The sequence below is a fragment of the Eretmochelys imbricata genome, chromosome 26 (genome assembly GCF_965152235.1).
Source record: "Eretmochelys imbricata isolate rEreImb1 chromosome 26, rEreImb1.hap1, whole genome shotgun sequence".
Taxonomy (NCBI): Eukaryota; Metazoa; Chordata; order Testudines; family Cheloniidae; genus Eretmochelys; species Eretmochelys imbricata.
The window spans coordinates 14,429,567-14,450,434 of NC_135597.1; the positions used below are offsets into that span (position 1 = coordinate 14,429,567).

Consider the following 20,868-nt stretch of genomic DNA (forward strand, 5'->3'; position numbering starts at 1 on the left):
CCAGGAGCTGGGGGGCGGAAGGTGTCCCAGGGCGGGTGGAGGGGTTGACTGAGGGGCTGGTGGTGGGGGGGGTGTTCCCAGGAGCTGGGGGGGGAGGAGGTGTCCTGGGGCAGTTGGCGGGGCTGACTGGGGGGCTGGTGGTGGTGGGGGGTGTTCCCAGGAGCTGGGGGGGGAGGAGGTGTCCTGGGGCAGTTGGTGGGGCTGACTGGGGGGCTGGTGGTGGGGGGGGTGTTCCCAGGAGCTGGGGGGGGGGAGGAGGTGTCCTGGGGCAGTTGGCGGGGCTGACTGGGGGGCTGGTGGTGGTGGTGGTGGTGGGGGGTGTTCCCAGGAGCTGGGGGGGAGGAGGTGTCCTGGGGCAGTTGGCGGGGCTGACTGGGGGGCTGGTGGTGGGGGGGGTGTTCCCAGGAGCTGGGGGGGGGAGGAGGTGTCCTGGGGCAGTTGGCGGGGCTGACTGGGGGGCTGGTGGTGGTGGGGGGTGTTCCCAGGAGCTGGGGGGGAGGAGGTGTCCCAGGGCGGGTGGAGGGGTTGACTGGGGGGCTGGTGGTGGTGGGGGGTGTTCCCAGGAGCTGGGGGGGGAGGAGGTGTCCTGGGGCAGTTGGTGGGGCTGACTGGGGGGCTGGTGGTGGGGGGGGTGTTCCCAGGAGCTGGGGGGGGAGGAGGTGTCCTGGGGCAGTTGGCGGGGCTGACTGGGGGGCTGGTGGTGGTGGGGGGTGTTCCCAGGAGCTGGGGGGGGAGGAGGTGTCCTGGGGCAGTTGGCGGGGCTGACTGGGGGGCTGGTGGTGGTGGGGGGTGTTCCCAGGAGCTGGGGGGGAGGAGGTGTCCCAGGGCGGGTGGAGGGGTTGACTGGGGGGCTGGTGGTGGTGGGGGGTGTTCCCAGGAGCTGGGGGGGAGGAGGTGTCCCGGGGCAGTTGGCGGGGCTGACTGGGGGGCTGGTGGTGGGGGGGGTGTTCCCAGGAGCTGGGGGGGGAGGAGGTGTCCTGGGGCAGTTGGCGGGGCTGACTGGGGGGCTGGTGGTGGTGGTGGTGGGGGGTGTTCCCAGGAGCTGGGGGGGAGGAGGTGTCCCAGGGCGGGTGGAGGGGTTGACTGGGGGGCTGGTGGTGGTGGGGGGTGTTCCCAGGAGCTGGGGGGGAGGAGGTGTCCCGGGGCAGTTGGCGGGGCTGACTGGGGGGCTGGTGGTGGGGGGGGTGTTCCCAGGAGCTGGGGGGGGAGGAGGTGTCCTGGGGCAGTTGGCGGGGCTGACTGGGGGGCTGGTGGTGGTGGGGGGTGTTCCCAGGAGCTGGGGGGGAGGAGGTGTCCCAGGGCGGGTGGAGGGGTTGACTGAGGGGCTGGTGGTGGTGGGGGGTGTTCCCAGGAGCTGGGGGGGAGGAGGTGTCCCAGGGCGGGTGGAGGGGCTGACTGGGGGGCTGGTGGTGGGGGGGGGTGTTCCCAGGAGCTGGGGGGGAGGAGGTGTCCCAGGGCGGGTGGAGGGGCTGACTGGGGGGCTGGTGGTGGTGGTGGGGGGGGGTGTTCTGGGGCAGTTGGCGGGGCTGACTGGGGGGCTGGTGGTGGGGGGGGTGTTCCCAGGAGCTGGGGGGGGGGGAGGTGTCCTAGGGCGGTTGCGGGGGCTGGCCGGGGGCTGTGGGGGGAGGCTTCCAGGAGCAGGGGTGGGGGCAGATGTCCCAGGCGGTTAGTGGGGGGCTGAGGTTAGTGTCTCATTATCCCCTCACCTGCCATCTCTGTATTTCTCTGCTCCCCCCGCAGTGAAGATGAGCACGTCAGCGCCCCAGCCCGCTGGTCGCAGCCAGAGCGCCTCTTCCGACAGCGTGTTCGTGTCCCCCAGCACCAGGCGGCAGCACCTCAGCACCTCGAACACCCCGGGGCTCGACAGCTTCCCGGGGAACGACGACGAACAGGAACGGAAGCAGCGGCGGCGCTCCCGGGTCATCGATCTGCAGCTCAGCAGCACCGACTCGCCCCTCTCTGTGCAGTCCCCTTCCAGCAGGTCAGAGTGACTTATGAAGCAGCTCTGTGCAAGTTTGCTTATTGCCTGCGGGAAATGCCCTGGGCTGTGTTAGTACCGGGACTCGGTGGGGGTGGGTAAGTCTACGGGTGGAGTTGTGTGAAAGGCCAGGGACTCGGGGGTGAGGAAGTCTTACAACTGCTTTCTTGTGCATTGCTACCCAGGCAGCGGTGCTCTCTAAAGCAGAGGTTCTTGCTTGTTTCTTTAGGCGGGCAGAAACCTCCTTGCCTGTGATCCCGAAATTGACAAACACCCAGATTTCAGATCACTACTCCACCTGCATCAAGCTGTCAACAGAAAATGTAAGTGAAAATAGGTCTGCGTGTAGCGCAATAAGCCAACTTTGAAGAAAGCCAGTTCTTCAAGTGGGGCCATTCTACACATGCAGATCGCACCCAAACACAAACCCAGAAAAGGACGTGGTGTACCATGCTGGGGATGGTGAAGTTTGGGACTCTTATGCTTGTGCTCAAGGCTGTAGTTTCTGGGCTGTTTAGCAACAGACTCAATAACTCCCAAGTTTAAGACTGGAAGCGAAGAATGCAGCCTTCGGTTGTAAGCCCAAAGTTGTAAGCTTCAAAGCAGGGACTTTTTTGTGCATCTTCTAGCACAACGGAACCCTGACCCATGGGTGCTATAACAATAGAAATAAACTAGTGTAAAGCCCATGTGTTACCCGCACAAAATTCACTGTCACTTGCATGCTCTAGGGCACCCACCTCTACCTAGGGCTCAAGGCTTCCACCCTTACCCTATTCCTAGGGCTCAGATGTAACCCTCTTAATTTAGGCACTCCAACTCCAGTTCCAGTGGCCGGAAGTTGAATTTGTCTAACTTCCAACTCTAAATAAGGCACAGATTTTTAACCGTGAGGACAACTAGCCATCAGAGGTCGTGGTGGATTCCCACTTGCTAGGAATCTTATTTAAATAACGTTTGGATGTTTTTCTAAAAGATACGTTCTCGTTCATACGGAAACGAATTTTGGGAAGTCCTTTGGCCTGTGCTGTGCAGGAGGTCAACCTAGATGATTGCAGCAGTCCCTGCTAGCCTTGTAATCTCTGAATTCTGAAGCTGTCATCTGCATTCCTTATTCCTAGATGTATAACTTTGTATTAAGACACCGTTTGTTTGAATAGGCCCAGCCTGCCAAGGGATACAGATCACTATGTGACTGCCCTGTCGTCCTCATTATTTACCTCTCTTGCCGATTTTTGTGCCATCCACAGATTTTATCAGCTGCGATTTTATATTTATTTTTCTGATCATTGATGACAATATTGAACAGTGTTGGGCCTAAATGATTTCCAAAGACCCCCTGTTGATGAGATTCCCCACCAAGTGTTGCTCATGTAACTGTGGATTGAAGGACATGATTTTCCAAAAATAGACGCTGCCTATGTGCTGTGTTTCAGAGAATCACCACAAAGAATGCCTTTGGCCTGCACCTCATAGACTACATGGCAGAGATACTCAAACAGAAGGACTCAGAACTGACCAACTTCAAGGTGAGGGGGATGGCTGCTGCCAGCTTGGTGCAGTGCTCTGTCTCTTGCTCCCTCCTGGAGCAGAGAGGCCTCTTGTTAATTCCTGCCTGAACCTCAAATGGGCATAATGCAGGCAGACAGGAACTAAGTTCCCTCTAAACAGCACTGCCACGCAGTAGGCTATCAAGGGCGGCACAGGTGGGAGAGGTGCCTCTTCCCCCAGCCCTGCCCGAGCTGCCGCGGCTGGGGAGAGGCGCCTCTCGCCCCGCCCAGAGCTGCTGTGTCAAGAGAGGGCTGGGGGGAGTCCTCTCTCCCCGCTGCAGCCCTGAGGCAGCCTGCACCCCAAATCCCTCATACCTGGGGAACCCCAGAGCCCACAACTACAGCCAGAACCCTTACCCCTCTGCCCCAGCCCTGACTCCCCTCCCAGACTCCAAACCCTTTGGCCTCACCCCTGCCACACATCACCTCCATATTGGTGCACATAGCAAAATTCATTCCACACATAGATCTAAAAAATTAGAAGGAACAGTGGATGGGAACTCCTCTGCTGTTCCTGGTTAAGATAGCTGATGGAAATGACTGGACAGTAACTCCTAATACAATTTCATAGGGCCAAATTCTTCTTTGTTACACCAGTGAGATCAGTGAGATTTCTGCAGTGGTATAATCAAGCAGAATTAAGCCCACAGAAACCAGGGTTAATTTATCAAGGAAAGGATTGCAAGGTTTCCTGAAGTCCTTATTTTGACATTAGAGGCCAGCGATAGAGCAAGGCCATATCCAAAAGGAGTTTGGTCTGAGACTTGAAGGCGGGGTGAATTAGACTGGAGTAGATGGACAGCAGGAAGGGAACCAGGGATGCGATGGGAGGAGACAAAAGGAGGAACAGTTTTCTTTAGAGGGACCCCAGCAGAGTATTCACTTGTGTTAAGTGGACAAGGCTTGGGTAGGGGGTTCTGCAGTCATGATTTAAATAGCGGGGGGTCTGGTGACCCTGAGAATAGTACTTTTGTATCTTGAGTGCTTTTCTTCTTCTGATCTCCGAGTGCTTTGTAATGGTGGGCAGGTGAGCATATCCCCACTCTGCAGGGCAAGTCTGAGGAACGGGGGGAGTGATTTGTCTAGAGACTCATGGGAAGTCACTGGCAGAACGGAGTCCAGATCTGGATGTGGGCATTGTGCTTTCCAGTGGGCATTGCTGGTTGCTGGTAACGGTAAGATACTTGCCTGCCAGGGCAGATGTTCACAAGCCATGTTGATGGGAGTCTACACGAGTGTTCTGGAAGCAAAATGTAGATTAGAAAGAAGGCTTCAGTAAAGGCCTCTCTGGTGGTTTTCTCTGCTCTTCTATGCAAAAGGTAAGCTAGGCAAGGGTATTCGTGTCTTCATTTATTAGAGGACTCTGCTAGGCTTGGGGAAGGAAGCACCTGCACAGAAGAGATTACAATTCCACTTCAGCCAAGGAGGAATTCATGTCAGAAACACTGCCCCTGTGCCTCAGGGACCTCTTGGTGCCAAATTGCAGAGAGACTTACCAAGGGTTACAGGGATCCCCTGAATCTGGTCTCTACTTACTCGTTTGCCACAGGGTGTCATGTAAGAGCTCGACTGAAACCTTGTGTCACAATAGTGGTCATAATCATTGTGAAAGATATGTACAGGTAATCGGTGAGGAGAGATGTTTATATACTGAAAATTATGCTCCGAAGGTCTGTGAGTTGGGGCTGGTCACCAGAAAGTAGTAAAACAGGTTTCTTTCAGGCAGGAGACACTTATCTACCTGTCAGACTGCATAGAGTTACAAAGGGATCTCACAAAAGTGGGTGACTGGGCAACAAAATGGCAGATGAAATTCCATGTTGATAAATGCAAGGTAATGCACATTGGAAAGCATCCCAACTATACATGCAAAATGATGGGGTCTAAATTAGCTGTTACCACGCGAGATCTTGGAGTCATCGTGGACAGTTTCTGAATACGTCAGCTCAATCTGCAGTGGCGGTCAAAAAAGCGAACAATATGAGGAACCTTTAGGAAAGGGATAGATAGTAAATATCCTAATGCCACTGTATAAATCCATGGTACTCCCACACCTTGAATACTGCGTGCAGTTCTGGTTACCTTATCTCCAAACAGATATGTTAGAATTGGGAAAGGTAGAGAGAAGGGCAACAAAAGTGATTAGGGGGATGGAACAGCTTCTATATAAGGAGAGATTTAAAAGACTGGGACTGCTCAGATTGGAAAAGATATGACGAAGGGGGGTATGAGAAAGGTCTATAAAACCATGAGTGGTATGGGAAAAGTGAATAACTTTTACATAAGACAAGAACCAGGGGTTGCCTGATTAAATTAATAGTGAGCAGGTTTAAAACAAACAAAAGGAAGAATTTCTTCTCACAGTCAACCTGTGAAACATTGCCAGGAGATGTTGTGAAGGCCAAGAGGATAATGGGGTTCAAAAAAGAATTAGATAAGTTCATAGAGGATAGGTCCATCAGTGGCTATTTGCCAAGATGGTCAGAGACGCAACTCCATGCTCTTGGAGTGCCAGATGCTGGGACTGGGTGACAGAAGATGCCTCTGTTTGATACTTGCCCTGTGCTTTTTCATTCCTTCTGGCACAGCTGGCATTGTCCGCTGTCGGAAGACAGGTACTGGGCTAGATGGACCTTTGGTCTGACCCAGTCTGGCTGCTATTATGTTGCCAGAGGCTGGTGGTGTTGAGGAACTGACCCATAGAAGGCACAGGGTTCCTTGTGTTAAGGGCGGGCGGTAGAGGTGTCTCACTGCCCTGGGTATCTCTGAGAAGTATCTACCCCCCACACCTCCCCAATCTTTTTGAAGCATCAGGTGGGCTTAGGGAGCTGGGATTAGTGTAAGAGCTGGTATTTGCTGAAGGGCACTACAGGGTAGAAAATCTGGGTGGAATTCAGTACAGCAGAAGTACAAGTGACGCTGTCTCTGGTAGCAGGGGGTGAAATTGTAACAGGGCAGGAGAGGAACAAGGAGAAGCAGTTAATTAATGAAACTTTTGGCAACAACATACAATAAAGTTGGACTCAGTTGCAGATAGACACTACAAAGAGAGGTCGTCATTGAGACTCCTCAAAGCAAAACAGAGCTGGACCAGCTGGCACTGGCAGGAGATGGAGCTATAACTTTCAGTTTTGAAAGGGGGGGAATAAGAGTGTAACTTTTAGCTAAAATGAGGTGTGCAAGACCGGCGAGATCTAGGAGGTTGGAGAACAGCATAAAATGCAGAGTTCCAGTGTGGCTGGGTCTTAGGGTAATGGTGGCCTGACTGTAACTACGTTTGAGCTCCATGTATGAAGCTCATGTGAAAGAGAGGACTGTGGTCTTCAATTTCATAGAGTGGATCACAGCGGTGGCACGTAGAGTGGGTGAAAAACAAATGCCAGAGGATCCACGGCGACATGACTGAAGATCTGTGTTTTGTGGAAGGAAAAGGGATGAAAGAGTCTAGTGTGGCTGAAAAGAAATGCATTGCAGTGATTCATGCTCATAAAGTATCCTTTTTACAAAAGGAATCCATCTCCAGTAGTGCTGATGGGTGGAACATGAACTTTGTCCGGCAAATTTATCCCAATGAGATGAGATGTTTTCTAATTGTGTGTTCTGTTCGGTCTGTTTCACAGATAGCAGCCGGCACCCTGGACGCCAGCACAAAGATCTATGCGGTGAGAGTGGATGCTGTCCATGCAGATGTATACAAGGTTCTTGGAGGGTTGGGCAAAGACTCAGCACCCACAAAGGATGTGGACAGCCAGGGTGCAGGTGTGCTGCTTGCTGCTTTCATTTTGATGTACTAATCAAGGGAGCTGGACCAGTCTCTCCTGGTCATAACTCCAACTGGTCCTGCACTCATAACTGGTGCAGGACCTCTATATAACAGTCTTATGCTTACACAGCATCTGTAGATTTCCAGGCCCTTTTTAAGGATGGGAAAATGGAGGGAAGTGACTGCATAAATTCACAGTAAATCAGTGACAGAGATGGGATTAGAACCCAAATCTCCTGACTCCCAAGTCCTGTGCTCAGCCTGCTAGACCACTCTCCCTCCTCTGAGCTGAATGTGAGTACTTGGGTTACTTATTCTGGCAGAGTGGCCTGACTGAGAGATTCAAAATCATGAGAGGAAGCACCCCTTTGTCTTCATCCTGTCTTGTGCTACAAAAGCAGACTGTCCTGTTGAAAGACAGATTAGTCAACAGAAGGAAACACAGTCTTTAGTTAATTTTCTATAACTTCCCTTTGCTGGGAATCCAGACATACCCAATATGGATAATTTTATGCCCAGTAACTTTTGTAGTCATACAAGCTAAAATAAAAATAATGGAATCTAATCCTTAGGATACATGCACTGCCCCGGATTTCCCACGCCCTCTGTGACCATCAGCATCGAATCACGGGTCAGGTGCATTATGGGACAGTTTTGTGTGCAGGTATTGGCCACAGATGGAAGTAGCACATTGAGCCATATGGACTAATGGTCTGATCTATTTATGGCAGACCTATATTCCTAAGCAAGCTGAATGAATCCAGATTGCTCTAGCATGTACGTGCAATGTCTCTTTCAGCTTCCCATTCCACGGGCAGTAAGGGAGGGGCCGAATGACATGGGTTTCTAATTTCCCTGTTTGTTTAGGGATCTAAATGCAGTTGAATAAGAAATAATTGAAAAGATTTCCCCAAATGTCTAGTGCTGATCCAGTCTGGTTTGTGCTCCCTGCTTTAGTTTAGTGTAGTGAAGGCTTTGCTATGAGTAGGTATTATATGGCTATTTTGGGGTTAATTTGATCAGTTGGAGGGACTTTGGTTTCTGACTTGTCTAGGCCTGTGTTCCCTAGTCCAGAACTTTTCTCCTACTTGCGCTGGTCTGCGTGAGCAAAGAGATCAAGAGCTACAAGTTGTACAATCAGTCCTCTGGCCGACAAAACGCTGGCTCTTTTACACTAAAGCAGCTTCAGCTGAGCCCAGGGACTCATGTCACTTAGTTTCTACGCTGTCAGCTGACGTGGGGCTGCACTGTGTGAAATCAGAGATGATAGTCTCACCAGCACGTGCAAGGAGAAGAGTATGTTAATTCTCACAAACTAATCTAGATGGGAAGAGATTTTTGTGGAGGATGGAGCTGGATTCTGTGCATCAAAGGAAATTTTCTTGTCTGCATCTCTGCAGCATCTGCCCAGTGGGTTTGAGTCCTGCCTTTTGCTATCAGATTTTTAAATAAACCTAGAATTATTTTTGTAGTAATTCTGAGGAGTTTTTTTTTTCAAAACTCTTGAACCTGCTCACTGATTTTTGTGGTAACTCCTGATGAGTGTGTAGGGTAAAACCCAAACACACAACCTGTCTTAGTCAAAGGCTTGAGGAAATAGAAGAGATTTAGAAAGGAATGAGTGGGTCAGGTCTATGTTTGATATACTCTCAACTCAGCACTTTTCAAGAAGAGTCAAACCCCTACCATTGGTAGCTACATGGCTATAGAGGCAGCCTCTGCAGTAATTCTCCTTTTTATAGATGGAGCTGCTGCCGGTATTGAAGCTGCCAAGAAGCTCCAGACAAAGAAGAAGCACTCGTACAAAACAATTGAACAGAACCTGAATAACATAAACGTCTCTCAGGCAGATCGCAGAAGTGAGGTGGGGAATACTGCCCTGGAGTTTTCATGTAGCAATTGTTCTACTCAACCCTGAGCCAGAAAGACACTTCTCCTTCCTCACCCCCATGTAACTCCTCTTCTCAACATGGCAAGCTTGTGTCAGGCTCTAGCATTCATATGCTTTCCTCTTGCCTATCTCTGCACTCTGCTGTCATAGCAAATCTCTTATCTGTCTCCACCGTTTCCCTCCTGTACTGGTGCGCTTCAAATTCTTCAGCAAGCCAACTCTGCACTAGTTAACCCAAGTGTGAGTGTGAAGCTCATGTCTCTGTTTAGAGCTTCTCTGTGATGGGGTCTCGTGTCCCTCTGTCATCTGTTTTCCCTCCGCCTCTGTTCCTTGATTCTTCTCGCTTTGTGTCCATGTGCAGGTTGATCCCATGTTCCAGAAGACAGCAGCCTCCTTCGATGAGTGCAGCACGGTTGGCATCTTCCTCAGCACCCTGCACACCGACAGCTATCGCTGTGAGCTCCTGTTGGATGCCAAGGTCACGCCGCTCCCGTCATCTGAGACCTTGGAGTCCCCGAGCTCTGCTCCTGTGAAGGTGGCAGACCTGAAGTGTAGGTGGAAGTAATAACTGTGAACTCTGGACTCTTACAGGCTCCCACTCCATTCCACCGAACTCCCTAATAGTTCTTATGCTCGTTGTCTCTCAGCGCAAGAGGCACCATGTTCCCTTCGCTGTTTGGCTCATCTGTTAACGTTTTGGTCTCAGCTGATCTCATTCTGGCTTCAGTTATCTAATTCTGCCCCTCCCCCCTCGGTTAACCCTTTGGTGCTGTCACACATGTATTGCTTAGGGGGAGATGCTCCTAAATTGGATGCATGGTGCAGATTTTATGGTAGGTTTCTTGGTTCCTGCTGCTTTTTAGGCTTAAACCATAAAATCATGGCCAGTGTAGGGTGAAAGTAAACAGTGTGTGTGGCTTCAGGCATTTATTTCCTGGGTTAGTCTCTCAGTCGTGGGGCAATAGCTTTCTTCTCCAACCTTCAACTCCCATGCGTGTGTTCTGAAATGGTTGTCCATATCTGAGGTACGGTCATCTCAGCAGTAGTGTAAATCCAGATTATTTGATGGTGGTTTAGGTTAATTGCTGATCATTAACCCTGTTCATAATATCTTCTTACTGCTTTTGTGGTCTCTAGCTATCCTGCTGCAGTGCATCGAACCACGCCCCATCTGCCCTACGTTGAGTGGCTTCCAGCTTTCCCATTGGGACAGTGACTCCCATGATGAGGTATGTCTGTTAGCAAGCTGCTCATATTCACCCAGTGCAGAGCGTGATATGGGAGTTGTTCCCAGTGTGCTCAGCTGCCTCTGTCAAAGATCTCTCTGCAGGCTGGAAAGGAAAGGGACACTTGCTCTGCGGGTTCAGGGCTATTCTGACAGAACCGGACAGGGAAGTGATATGCAGTAGTTCCCTGGGGTGCATTTTAGTAACTAGAATTCTGGGACTAACTCAAGTATCTGACCTAGTTTTAAACAGAGAATAGGATTTTAAACTATTTGAAGGGATGTCTCTGGAGAAATACACGCCATTCAGACATTTTATTAAGGCCCTGGCCTTTGCAAAAGGATTCCCTAGGATTATTGTAATCGGCCACTATTGGTGTAGAGCAGAGAGGTTGATTCCTCTTGCATCTTGAGGTACTGAGAAAACACATACTGAGTACAAGATGGGATCAATTCTTGTCCTTCTAGATTGGGAAGAGGGCGATGTACTCCGGGCTCAAATGGCCTGCGTGTGCCTGAGGATATGCTCCATTCCGGAGTCATCACCTGAGTTTAGTTCTTCAGTTTCTTAACAATTTCTTTTCCCTGTCTGTCCCCTGAGGCTGACGCCCTATAGCGTTGAATCTACAGGATGAAGGCTCCAAGGATGAGCAGGTTCATAGAAGATTAGGTGTGGAAGAGACCTCGGGAGGTCATCTAGACCAACCCCCTGTTCAAAGCACGACCAACCCCAACTAAATCATCCTAGCGAGGGTTTTGTCAAGCTGGGCCTTAAAAACCTCTAAGGAAGGGGATTCCACCACGTCCCTAGGGAACCCATTCCAGTGCTTCACCACCCTCCTAGTGAAATAGTGTTTCCTAATATCCAACCTAGACCTCCCCCACTGCAACTTGAGACCATTGTTCCTTGTTCTGTCATCTCCCACCACTGAGCTAGCTGAGCTCCTTCCTCTTTGGAACCCCCTCCCAGTTTAGTGTCATCTGCGAACTTGCTCATGGTGCAATTCATCCCATCATCCAGATCATTGATAAAGATGTTGAACAAAACAAAAGAAGGTTACCTGGGTGTGGGATGCTCTGATGTGCCCTTTCTATGGATAACCAGTCCCCTTCGGGTTTTTAGTTAGTCCACTCTCTCTGAGTACTAGGCCTCAAGTAGGGTTTATATTCTGGAGCAAATGTGTTAAGCCCTGCATAGGTGTCTTATTTTGCCTTGGAGGCCCAGGGTTTGGTATTGAATCCTTTCTGTGAGTAACTTGCTCTTTCTGTTCTGCAGTCAGTGTCCGCTCTGCTGGATAAATTTAAGAAAAGCGACCAAGTCTTTGATATCAAGGCAGAGGTGGATTGTGACCCTGCAGACTATGCTGATGCCCTAGTGGAGGATGACTTTGATGCAGACATGCCAGATAGAACGGTAGCAGGGGATGTTGGGAAGCTCTCAGACAAGCTGGAGGCCTGCAGGATGGTGCGTGAGAGCATGAGGTACGTGGTGTTGCTTTGGTCTGCAGCGCTAAGTCCTTCATCAGCTGGGGTTTGCCATCCAGCCACAGCCTCCAGCTCAGGATGTCGAACAGCCGTGTTTTGATGGTAGGTTTCCTGAGGCAATGAAGTTTACAAGCAGAGCTTGCTTACTGTGCAGGTGGTATCCGTGAATCAAGTAACTTCTCATTATAGGACTCTCTCTAATCTTTTCTTTCCCCCACTGAAAGACAGAAATGGGACTTGGTGACCAGGGATCCTAGAAATCCGTTCGCCCTGGAAAAACACGGAATTCGCGCTTTTACAGAGAATCTTTCATTTTTACATTTTGTGGAAAAAAACAAAACATACAGTAGTAGAACCCCGTTTATCCGAGCCCTCGTTGACCGGCTCTCAGTATTAACCGGACCGCCAGTGGTGCGGCTCAGGTGGTTGGTGGTTTGGATAATACAGAGAGCTGGATAAACGGGGTTCTACTGTATATCAATACAATATTGTGTTCAACTAATCTCTCAGGGTAATTAAGGAAAGTAAAGTCCAGTGTTTCATTTTAGCTGCGGAAAGAGATGGCTTTTTATGGTTTTCCCTTTGTTTGTTGGAGAATTTTGATTTTTTTTTTGATCACGGAAAACTAGGATCCCAGTTAATGACTCCAACCAGGCCAGCATCCATCCAGTATGATCTCCAAGTTAAAAGTAAGCTGCACAGCTATCAAAATGGTCTCCTTCCACTGTTTAAATGTCACATGCAATTAAAATGGTTTTAAATTTCTCCCAGTCCCCCATCCCAACCATCCCTGCTATGACTCATCGGAACCATCGGTGCTGAAGATATTCAGGTGGTTGCACTTTGTTAATAAAAGTTAGAACTTGGCTGAGTGTCGCACCAGAGTATTTGTTATTGCAATTCAAGCCACTTCAGTCTGTTAGCCACCAGTCCCTGACCCTGTGCAAAGCACCTCTGAAGGAATGGGCATCCTTACCCTACATCAACCATTTGACCGCCATGTCTGGAGATGTTTTTGTAGCTGGGAGTCGGCAGGGACTGCAAGGTGCCCAGACCGTTCCCTTGGCTAGAGCCAGAACACCTGCCCTTACCCCCTGCGGACTTCAGAAGGAGGAAAGTGAAACCCCTTTCTGCTGTCTGTGGTGGGCATCTATTGGAATGGGATGGAATGAGATGAAAGGGGAATGAAGCTAGGGAAATCACCCTTATTCAGCTGCTTATCCTGTACCTCCTTAGGGAGCAAGATAGCAAATTGCCATCTGCTTCCCAAACCCCAGAACCCCTGTTGGCAAGTCAGCTAACTTGTATTATTTTTGTGTGTCTCTCTACAACCAACAGTATGGTCACCAGCAAGACCGTGAATAAGAGGCGTAGGGATTAGAAGCCACTGCTCCCTACCTGCTTAAGATCAAGGGTTGTCTGTGTCAAGGCATTTATACTTTTTGCAGACTGGCCACTGGAGGGGGAAATGACCCGCATCCGAACAGGACTGATCCCATCCGACAGTGATCCATGCACATACTGGCTAGCCCCTGGGCTACTGTAGTGTGTGGTGGTGGTGTTTTTTTGCATGGATTATAACCGATTTGGGGGGGGTGCTCTTTCAGTAAGGACGTGATTCCCCTTGCGGAGGGAGACATCGGGACCATGTGCCTCCATCTCTCTGTGAAACCTGGAGAGTATTCCTACTTCAGCCCCCGCGCCATGTTGATGTGGGCCGGCCCAGAGCACTGGCGCTTTAAGCCTCACCATAAACGTACGTATTTGTAGGATGCAGTTCAGAAAGTGGATCCACTTTACTGTAAACTTTTGGTGTGTCTAGAGACAGATGCCTTTCTAGCCATTAAGTAGTGACTATCAGGGTAGAGACCACTGTGCACTGCTCTCCAGTCACTCTTCCAGCCAGTTTAGGAGGAGCTCTCTCTGTCTAGGGGGAAGTCTAGCTTGGTATGGGGTGAGGGGGAATATATCTATGGAATAGCATACTACCTAGGTCCTGTCCTAGTGCAGCCATAGGGGATACCAGTTTAAATATCTATCCCAGTGTGCCTGCAACCTCCCTCCAACACAACACAACACAACTCAATTGCGTTATCTGCTTGTGCTTCTTTAGAAAGACAAACAGCCCTTTAAAATATTAAATCTACAATGAAAACTCCAGCACCTCGGTTAGCTCACAGAAAAGCTCTGCTGACTGAAGGCGGAGTATGTGCCATCTTCTCTCCTTTCGCTCCAGAATACCTGGGTGCGGGTGATCTGGGGACCTTTCCAAGCAGGTTAGGAACAGTATCTGAGAAGTAAAGGTAGAAGCACTTGATTCTCCTTCCCCCCAAGTGTTGAGCATTGACCATAACCTCCCTTTCTGCAGTGGACATGGGCGCTGAGAAGGGGGGCAGGAAGAGGAACACAAAGAAAGTCTTTGAACTCGACTTTGATGAGGATATTGACTTTACAACGCGTTTCCGTAAGACTAGGGTATGTACTGGGTTGCCACGGGGACCTGGCTGTTTTCTGCTCCCTCCTCTGCGACATGGGGAGCGTCTTTAGAACAAGCCATTGGCAGATTTTTTTAAAATGGAGTTTTGCTGTGAACTGGACTCTAAAATCAGCCCTGGAGGCCCATCTGTGGGGGTGTTCCTCACTCCAGATCAAATGACAGTAGAGACTTTCTCTGCTAGGCCTGTATTCTGGAAGTCCTGCTGGATTCTTCCTGGCTTATGCCGCTGCGGGCAGGGAGCTGTCCAGGGGTCAGCGAGGGCAGCATGCAGAGCTGCCAGTGGTACACAGCTAACAGATCTGTACAGTGGGGACGCCAGCATAGATTCCAGCTTTCTATCCCAGAGCTGTTCGCTTTTTGAGACTCCCAGGAATAATCGGGAGTAGAAGCATGTTGTAGTCACTAAAGTGAACAGGCCTGACTGAATAAACAGTGGGCAGAGCTGTTGAGTGCAAAGGTGCCTTTTCCCCTAGTTTTCCACAGCTCGAGCCTTTCGAGGCACCGTAGTGCCAGCCCCGGGCTGGTTGTCTTCCCGCTTACTCTCTGCTGCTCCTGGTGCATTAAGCATCCCTTTGAATATCCCCCACTCTCTACCCTGGACCATGGAGCTCTGAGGACCCACTTCCAATCTCTTAGTGTGCTTACTCCAATGCTGGGTGGAACTCAGCGCTCCCATGCCCTGGCAAGCAAGGGAGTTCTTTGAAACGGCTCCCTGGGGTATAGGCTGGACGTGCTTGGGCTAGGATTGGGCCCCGGCGTGGCAGGTGCTCTGGCGTAATATGGTGTTCACCTTGAACAGGCCGCGACAACTCTGGCCAAAGCAACCCTCGACAACCAGAACAAGAAGAGCACCACGCTCCCTGAAGACTTCCACTATGAGCCCGACAACATCATCCGGCTCTCCCTCAAACCAGCTATCAAGGTACAGTTCTCTTCCCGACCCCAGCTGGGTTCTTCTGCCCTGCCCGCTGTGCCATGGGCTGCGGGACTCTCATAATGCAGTCACTGAACACTCCTCCACCAGGAGACCGTCCGCTAAGGAGGCGCTCGGTTCATCTGGTTAAACCTGCCGCCTTGTTGATAGCAGGCGTGCTGTGCACGGAGAGGAGGGCAGAGGGTAAAATGGAGGAGGGCTGGGATGGACCTGGGGAGGAAGAGGAGTGCCATGGGCATAGGAGAAAGGGAATATGGCTGTCTGGATGCTAGTCTGGGCAGTGTTCAGGATCTCTGTCCTTTTTCTCCCCCTTGACCTTGTCCCGGCAGCTGTGGAGGAAGGCTCTGCAGAGCAGCTTATCTGACCAAGAGGATGAGATTGGAGAGTATGATTACAACAACCCCAATGACACCTCCAACTTCTGTCCTGCACTGAAGGTAGGTGGGGCAGGGGTGTCACTTGGCTGTGTACTGTCTGGTGGAAAATACCATCTTTCTCCAGCGGGAAAGATCCACCTGGGAGAGTGGCCTCCAGCACCACACAAAGCCTCGGGTTACCGGATTTCACTAGTGAAACGGCAGATGACTCTTGTAACCTTTCTCTGGGCAGGAGGAGCGTCCTCATCTCTCCACACTTGCTATCCGTGGGATCGCGCTGACTCCGAACTAGCCAGCTCCTATGTCTGCAAATGTGCCTCTATCCACCTGCTAAAACCCCGGACGGGGACACACCTCTCCCATGTGTGCAAACCCTCTGCTCACAGAGCAATTGTCACATCCTCCAGTGGCTTCCCAGCAGGATCCTATTCCAAGTGCTCTGCCTTGGCTCTTTAAAAACTTCACGGACTTGCTTCAGTGCCCTTGCAGACCCGGTGCCGCACATTCAGTCATGCCCCCTGTGGTGGGCGAGCTCAGGCATCCCTTGGCATTTCCCAGCTCTGGGAATCCTTTGGTGCTGGGGTGTAGATGGTGCATCTCGGGGGGTGGGGGTGGGGAACCCTGCATGTTGCTGTTGGGATTTGCAGGGAGCACACGGACTACGGCACCAGTGTGAGGCTTCTCTTTTTTCCTCCAATAACTGCTCAGGCTGCTGATAGCGACGATGACCCTGACCCCGTTGACTTCATGGGCCAGGGTGGGCCGTTTGAACTGACCGTAATGGGGACAAATCCGTATGGTGATCTCAGCAGGGCCCTGGGGGTTGACATCACGACGTATGGAGAGTCCAACCTTGTTGCTGAGCCCCAGAAGGTAAGAGCTGGCATGCTGCACGTGCGGTCCCAGCTGGTATGTGGCTTAGTCCTGAGCTTGCCTCTGTCGGAGCTGCAGGGTGGGCGGGGCCCCTGGAGAGCAGTGAAGCGCCCCGTGTGCTCCCCGTACCAAGCTGCTGGCCAGTGCAGCAGTGGGGGGACTAGTCTGAGGCTCCAGCTGCAGGAGGCCCATGGAAGGGAAGCTCTCTGTGGGATGGAGCAGGCTGCGCTGCCTTCGGAATGGGCCTGTATGCTGAGGCGCAGGGACTAACCGGTTGCAGTGCTCCATCCGGTAGAATAATGCCCGCCAAACCGCCCAGAGGGGATCCTGCTGGACTCGGCTCTCTGATCAGTGTGACATGCTTCCGCTTGTCTGGGGATGCTGCTGCTTTCTCACCGCCCTTCTCACCCTGCATGTCTACCTTCAGGTCAATAAGATAGAAATTCATTATGCAAAGACGGCCAAAAAGATGGACATGAAGAGGCTAAAGCGGACCATGTGGGACCTCCTGACTGATGTGCAGAAGGAGCAGGTGGGGGCAGAGGTGAGTGCAAGGAGAACCCAAAGCAGCCATCCCTGGCCACCTACACGTGTACCAGCTTGACAGCCCCTTCTCAGGCCTCCCTCTGCACCATAGTGACCTGGCTGGCTGATTCCACTGCATTCCCAGCCCAGGCATCTCTGGTGCTACTAGCAGGCACCTTACCAAGCCCTGGGGGATCTCGAATGGTGGGTAAAGTAGCCCATTCAGCACGACCCTGCCAGCACTGGCAGGATTGTCGTGTTCACTATGGGAGCTCCAAGCTCTCAGCTTTGGTCCCTTTCTCTCATGCTGATGTGGCCTGGGGAGGGCTTCAGATCAAGGCACGTGGCTCCCCAAGGGGCCAGACTGTCCCTGGCAGCCTTAGGAGAGAGGCTGGCTCTGTTCAGAAGGAGCTGTGTCCCTCCCTCAGCTGGGAGGGTGTTTCCCAGCACGCATGGGGAGAGACGCTCGAGTCTGATGCCTTCATGATGCATCTTGGGCTTGCTCGTGTTTGGGAAAGCAAAGACCTGGAATCCTGGGGTGAGGCTTTCCTGGTGTAGTCCCGGTGAGCACCCTGACCTGCCTGGGTGTGACTATCTGCCTTTTCTCCCCTTGCTGAAGCAGAATGAAGTTGCAGAGAAGGAGACTGACTCTGTAACACTAGCAGGCAAGAAGGTCTTCAGTGGCATCACAAAAGATCTGCTTCACAGGTACGTGGGGGTAGAGACCCTTCCTAGAGAGGGCCTGCTGTGCCGTGGCTGCAAGCCTCTGGATGAATCCTGGGCGTTCCCTATTAACTCTGCATCTGCCCCCAGTGGGATAATGTTGCTCTCGGCTTTTACACCAAGGGGGTGTCAGTCTGAACAGTGAGTGGCCTCCGAGGGGGGGATATCTGCACTGCAATGCAACACCTGCAGCTGCCCCGTGTCAGCTGATGGGCTCAGGCTGGAAGCTGGGTTCTGGGACCCTCCCTCCATCCAGGTTCCAGAGCTTGGGCTGAGCCCAAAGGTCTACACTACCATTTTATAGCCCCTGAGCCCAAGCCAGCTGACATGGGCCAGCTGCAGGTGCTTCATGGCAGTGTAGCATCCTCTGAATGTCTTGGCCGCAGTATGAAGCTCTCCCATCTGCTGTGCGTGGGGATAGCTTGATCTCAGGCTTGGGTTGCTGAATGTCAGAGGGCCTGCTCACCCCTCGGCCCAGCTTCCTTCTGGCTGGGTTTGCGGAGGTGGGTGTGAAGAAGCTGCAGGCCTGAGGTGAGGCCCTCAGGGGAGGGGGGGGAGGAGAAAGAGGTTTTGGTCCCCTTAGTGGGAAATGGGAAAAGCTGGAGAGTGGTGAAAGATCTGTCACTCACTCAACCAGCCCCCACTGGCTCATCAGTGTGCCCCATCACTGGTGTCTAATGTGTAGGCTCCAGCTGTCTGTGTAACCACCTCCCTTCCTTTGGCCGTTTTGCAGACTGCCTTCCGCGATGGCTCAGAACCTCTCTGTGCCGCTGGCGTTTGCCTGCCTCTTGCACTTGGCAAATGAAAAGGTGAGCAGTGTCCGCGTGTAATGCTGGGCAACCCCGATGAATCCCACTGGGCCTGCAGGGAGCAGTCAGTGAAAGAGGTGGGGTGCTGGGTCCAAAAATTCCATGTGAGCAAGGCCCACCAGCCAGATACCTGGGAAAGAATTCTCTGCAGTAGCTCAGAGCCCTCCCCATCTAGTGTCCCATCACTGGCCACTGTGGATATTTGCTACTAGCAGTCGCAGATCGACTGCATGCCATTGTAGGCTGTTCCATCAGGCCATCCCCTCCATAAACTTCTCAAGCTCTGTCTTGAAGCCAGTTTGGTTTTTGCCCCCCACTGCTCCCCTTGGGAGGCTGTTCCAGAACTTCACTCCTCTGCTGCTTCATAGCAACCCCACTTTTCTTCTTGGGTTTTTTATTTATGACCAAAGAACTTTTTACTGCTTTAATTTCCCTTGCAAGGTCTAATTCAGCTTGAATTTTGCAATTCTCTTTTCATGCCTATGCTTTCTGACTTCCAAGCTGTAGCTTTCTTTGCTGATCAATCCCTTCTTCAAGTCCTTGTAGGAGGCTCTCTGCTTACTCCTACATCCTCTTTGAGGTGGTTATTAATCCACAAATGAGCACATTGGTCTTGATTTAAGGTTTGAATTTGGCCTTTCACCCTGTCTTCTCTTGGCTTAGCTCAGACCCTGAACTTTGCTTTGAACATCACTTCTGTGCTGTGGGTTTTTAATTCAGTTTCCAAAGCACTGATAGGAAATAAGCAAGCTGGCTCTTGGGCAGTGACTCTAAGATGGTTCCAGCCTAGGGACGGTTCTAGGTACAAAGCTGGAAGTCAGGGGAGACTGGGCTCATGACTAGTTCAACTATCTTTGCCGTTGTGATCTGTCAGTAACAGCTTTCCTGTGGGCTGGCTATGGTGGTCTCTGCTGGGAAGAGTCTGGCTTGTAGAACTAATCTGCTTCCTCTCCTCTTCAGAATCTGACGCTGGAGGGGGTAGAGGACCTGTCTGACGTCCTTGTGAAGCAAGGAGATTGATGTGCCATGTGGGCGGAGCAGGGCGCTCTGGCTGCTCTGATAAGACGGGAGCTCTTCGCCCCACCATGAGACTAGCCATTCATTTCAGCGAGTGGCATGACTGGGTCTCTCATCACTGGTAGCTTTCTCTCCCCTGCCAGCACTACCAATGGGATTTCTCAGAACACCTTGTGTGAATCATGGACACCTGCCTCTCCAAACCTGGGCTCCTAGGGCACTCAGGCAGATGGGGATTGCTACTCTCATGCCTCCATGGGAACTGGAGCCCTCTTTGAGCCATCCAACTGTCTCTCTTGCCTTTTTAGATGGTAATAATGACCCACAGATTCATGCTGCTTCTTGCCATAGCCACTGCTACAGCAAAGAACTCTCCAGCATATATCCCCCCCCCGTCTCACTTTCTGTACATAGAACCTGTTGTAATTACTGGGTTATTACCCCCTTAACTCTATTGTCTCCTCGCTTTACACATTATTAGGATTTCTCTGAAATGATTTAACCTATTTTGTACAGCTTTTTAAAAAAATAAAAGAAAAGAAACTGCGATGTTGGTTCAGATTTTGGGGGCTCTGCTTCGCTGGGGGGAGAGTGGGTTTCCCAGGGGTAGAACAAACCCCACTGCATCTCCCTCATAGTTTCAGAATTCACCGTGCTGGGCAGCGGTGAAGCAGAGAAGAGTAAAACCATGCGAAAGGTACGGCATCGGGCTGTGGGTGCCCTCCTGAACTCTGCATTGGCAGACTTCGCATCAGCTGCCTCTGTCCATTCTCCCAACTGGAGTAAACAAGAAGTGATACCACCGTACCGGTGTGGCGCACAGTCCCGGCATATGTATAGACGTGACCTGAGCTGTGACATCGCTAGGGCTTCACTGGAATAAGGCTTCAGCTCTCCTCATCAGTTGCGACTTGTATGTAGACCCAGGCCAGTGTACTCTCGGGCTGTGCGGATCCAGTCACATCTACATACGCAAGACCAGCTGCTCTGAGCAGCAGAATTCAAGGCTGCTGGGCTGTGCCCCCCATGTGATCCCAGGAGGGCACGCATCCAGCCATGTGCAACGCAGGAACACGAGCAAAACCTTTTACTTTTATCCAATTTTATTAAATTGGGCAGAGAAGTCTGAGCAACCCTGGCCCTCACCCCGGGGGTGGTCCAGCACAGCTATTGTCTGGAGCTAGCAGAACCCAGGGCCTTTGGATGCCTAGAGGAGCGTGC

The 20,868-nt window shown here is 51.6% G+C and overlaps 1 protein-coding gene across 2 annotated transcripts; it reads left to right on the forward strand.

The window, feature by feature from the left end:
• Positions 1 to 1,751: 1,751 nt before the first annotated feature.
• On the forward strand, positions 1,752 to 20,188 carry NCAPH (non-SMC condensin I complex subunit H). 2 transcript variants are annotated; one of them, XM_077805648.1, is made up of 17 exons: positions 1,752 to 1,981; positions 2,208 to 2,301; positions 3,415 to 3,507; positions 7,149 to 7,287; positions 9,034 to 9,155; positions 9,544 to 9,733; positions 10,320 to 10,411; positions 11,684 to 11,889; positions 13,500 to 13,648; positions 14,261 to 14,367; positions 15,189 to 15,311; positions 15,653 to 15,760; positions 16,409 to 16,573; positions 17,001 to 17,117; positions 17,718 to 17,806; positions 18,555 to 18,630; positions 19,591 to 20,188. In XM_077805648.1, the coding sequence occupies exons 3-17, from the start codon at positions 3,460 to 3,462 to the stop codon at positions 19,648 to 19,650; spliced, it is 1,791 nt and encodes a 596-aa protein (XP_077661774.1). In that variant the 5' UTR covers positions 1,752 to 1,981; positions 2,208 to 2,301; positions 3,415 to 3,459; the 3' UTR covers positions 19,651 to 20,188. The 2 variants fall into 2 exon arrangements, with proteins under 2 accessions (XP_077661774.1, XP_077661775.1); XM_077805649.1 differs by having other exon boundaries at positions 17,721 to 17,806.
• The last annotated feature ends 680 nt before the right edge of the window (positions 20,189 to 20,868 follow it).